Source organism: Schistocerca nitens, chromosome 8 (genome assembly GCF_023898315.1).
Source record: "Schistocerca nitens isolate TAMUIC-IGC-003100 chromosome 8, iqSchNite1.1, whole genome shotgun sequence".
NCBI lineage: Eukaryota > Metazoa > Arthropoda > Insecta > Orthoptera > Acrididae > Schistocerca > Schistocerca nitens.
Window position 1 is genome coordinate 120,573,113 of NC_064621.1, and position 2,965 is coordinate 120,576,077.

The 2,965-nt window shown below is 41.0% G+C and overlaps 1 protein-coding gene across 1 annotated transcript; it reads left to right on the plus strand.

The window, feature by feature from the left end:
* The first annotated feature begins 657 nt into the window (after positions 1–657).
* On the plus strand, positions 658–2,708 carry LOC126198454 (uncharacterized). The gene is made up of 2 exons (XM_049934788.1): positions 658–907; positions 2,470–2,708. Exons 1-2 carry the CDS (start codon positions 694–696, stop codon positions 2,592–2,594), a joined length of 339 nt encoding a protein of 112 aa, XP_049790745.1. The 5' UTR covers positions 658–693; the 3' UTR covers positions 2,595–2,708.
* The last annotated feature ends 257 nt before the right edge of the window (positions 2,709–2,965 follow it).

Consider the following 2,965-nt stretch of genomic DNA (forward strand, 5'->3'; position numbering starts at 1 on the left):
TGCGCATGGGAGAAACGATGAAAGAAATAAAAGAAAATCACTAATGTCGAAGGCAGCTGCTTGGCACCAAACGTCGATATTGGGTTTCACAGTCTACCTACCTGTAATAATCTACAGTAAGGAGAATTTAGAGAAACTCTTAAGAAGTGGATAGGTTTCATAAGACAAATTTATGCTTCATGTTAAACAAATCCAAAGCTTTTTGTTAATTATTGGTGTTAATTATTGGTAAAACGAAGTAACGATTTTCAACATAAGATAACAGAGTATTATGGAAAGACGTTGTATACTTTTAACTAAATCTGGACAATCTTTACGTAAGGCAACGAGAACAATGAACAGATTAATAGTATATGATAGTCTTATTCGTTTTTAAATTAGTCGTTATTCTAAGTCAGTGCTGTTATATGCACCTGACCATACGAAGGAGACAATTTCATAATTCAAGTTACTTACAATTGCTTACAATCACCTTAAGCATCAAGGTTACATACCAAGTCCCCCAAGATATTTGTGGCAGTAAGTTATGACGACGATATGGCCAATCGCGCTTTTGAAGTACACACTAAGTAGCTGTCCTTGCGTGCCACAATTTGGGAGATAAGAGTCCGACACGCCGTATAAGAAGAGGTCGGTGTGCTCACTAATGGCACTTGTATTGAGGCATCCAACGTAGTAGAAGACACTGCAGCCATGAAGGCGTCCCTTGTCCTGCTGATCGCTGGAGTGTTACTCGTGGCGTACTGCACGCCGTTCGCTGTTGCAGACGATGAAGATGAAGCGGTGGATGAAGCAGCCGAGAACAGAGACGCTGATGGCGACGACGCCGACGGCTCAGCAGACGACGACGCCGACGACAGCGGTGATGAGGAGGGTGTAAGTGGAGAGAGCAGGCGGGCAGCCAAAGGTAAACAGCAGCTGAGGCGTGCAGGCAATGCATGGGCCTAATTGCCGTACCATTCACGGCATCAGGTTATGGTGTAGACTGCGAGTCTGTGTGTACTTTCTTGTAGGTTTAAGTCCCTAGTTGATAATCTATATTATTCTGATACTTTAAACACTTGAGATATTCGTCTATAGACGAGACAGGTGGTTCGAGCATCTTTGTTTGTAGTATTATACCATTAGTGCATACATTAAATATGCATGTTTTGTTTTGAGCAGCGCACACTGTTCATTTCTGAGCTAATCATTTATTTGCCTGCCATTTAACCTTTGTTTGAAATCAGAAAGAAAATTACTGCAGTTACTCTTTCTGGTAGAACAATATGTCTATGTCAACACACAAGTTTAGAAAAATAGTTGAAAGTTGACAGAAATATGGTTAAACGTTAATCATATGTCTCGAAGATTCTTAGTGACCGTCAGTGAGATTTTATGATGTCTTCTTACCACAGTTTTTTAAGCGCTTTGACATGTTTCAGGAGTGATATTTAGAGCAAGTTACAGAAACTGAGTTTTAGCATGAAAATGCCATAAGTCTTACAGCTTAAGATGTGTGCATACTACCGACCTCTACAAGGAGGTATGTTTAGCAATGATGGAATTGAAGTTATCACAGGTACATAGCTTATACCTGTCTGAGTTTCATCGCGATTATAAAGATAAAGGGTGATTCATATTACCGTTTAGGAAACCAAAAGTGACGTAGATGACTCTGAGATAAGTAATTTGGCATCAGACACATATGGTCGCAAATTTCAGGAAATCCCCCAACCAAGTGGATGACAAATGTTGAACATGTGATGGTACCGGGGGATACACACTTTATTGCAAGTGCAGTAGCTAGATAAGTCTATCCACACTGTAGTGGCACTTCTACACATTGCTCTACAAGGTTATTCTGCGTTTATTCTTGCATTATACAGTGTGATACTGTAGTGTTCAAGGTAGTGGCACTACAAGACTATGGTGAATCTATCTGCCATTAGGAAAACGTAGTACGCTAGCAGAGCAGTGTTTAGTGCTGACCACTACCACTGCACCTGTGGGGAGGTACATAAACTGGTCATGTAACATGTGCAAAATTCGTCAACCGCATTTAGGATATTTGCTGGCGTTTTTGGTTCCATATATGTTGTATTAAATTTATTGTCTCAGAGTCTTATACTCCGCTTTGACAGTTTTTAAACATTAATGAAAATCGCCCTGTATATATCAGATCACTATGGTATAAAATAGCCACCTGAAGCTACACTGTGTATAGCTGGATATGCTACAAACAAAAGTTATAGCATTGAGCAGTGCTCTTGATATTTGAAGCAGCAATTACACCAAAGGAAATCAGTTAGAAAAACAAGTTGTGTGAGATCCAGTTCTTCAGTGTGTTATATACTTACAAAATTTAAGGTTAGTATCTGTGTCAACTGTAGATGGAAGTTTTTGTTAAGCCGACTAACATTTTCTGATGAGACAGGAGAGTACGCAGGTGTCAGAAGAACATCATATTTTTTGTTTATTGTTGAGCAGGTGTTCACGCCCGGGCTGGCCACGTGAAACATGCACGTGCAGGCAGCCGACACATTGCGTCCAGAGCTGGAAGCAGACCCCATGCCAGGTCAGGCGCCGCCCGCAGAGCTGCACACAGCAAGTAGTCGCTGTGGCTGAGGGAGCACCACACTGCAGAGGCGCAGTTTGGAGCTGCTCCCACTGTCCTGTACCCTGCACTCATGTGGAGAAAATAAAGCACCACTGTACTTTGTGGCAAACATATGTGTCTATTACCCGATGTCCTATAAATTTAAGATTAAGTGCACACATAGGTAACAACTAAATATGGAAAAAAGTTGCAAAAGTTCCAAACTCTTATAAGTGTTCAGTTTCGGGTGCAAACGAGATATGCGGCCCGATACTATACTACCAGTATCATATTATTATCTGTTTATGTTGCACAGTGATGTGAATGGCAGTTTGGATTTCTTCTTATGGAGTCATAATCTACAGTATAGAGCGCTAGGGTGTATAC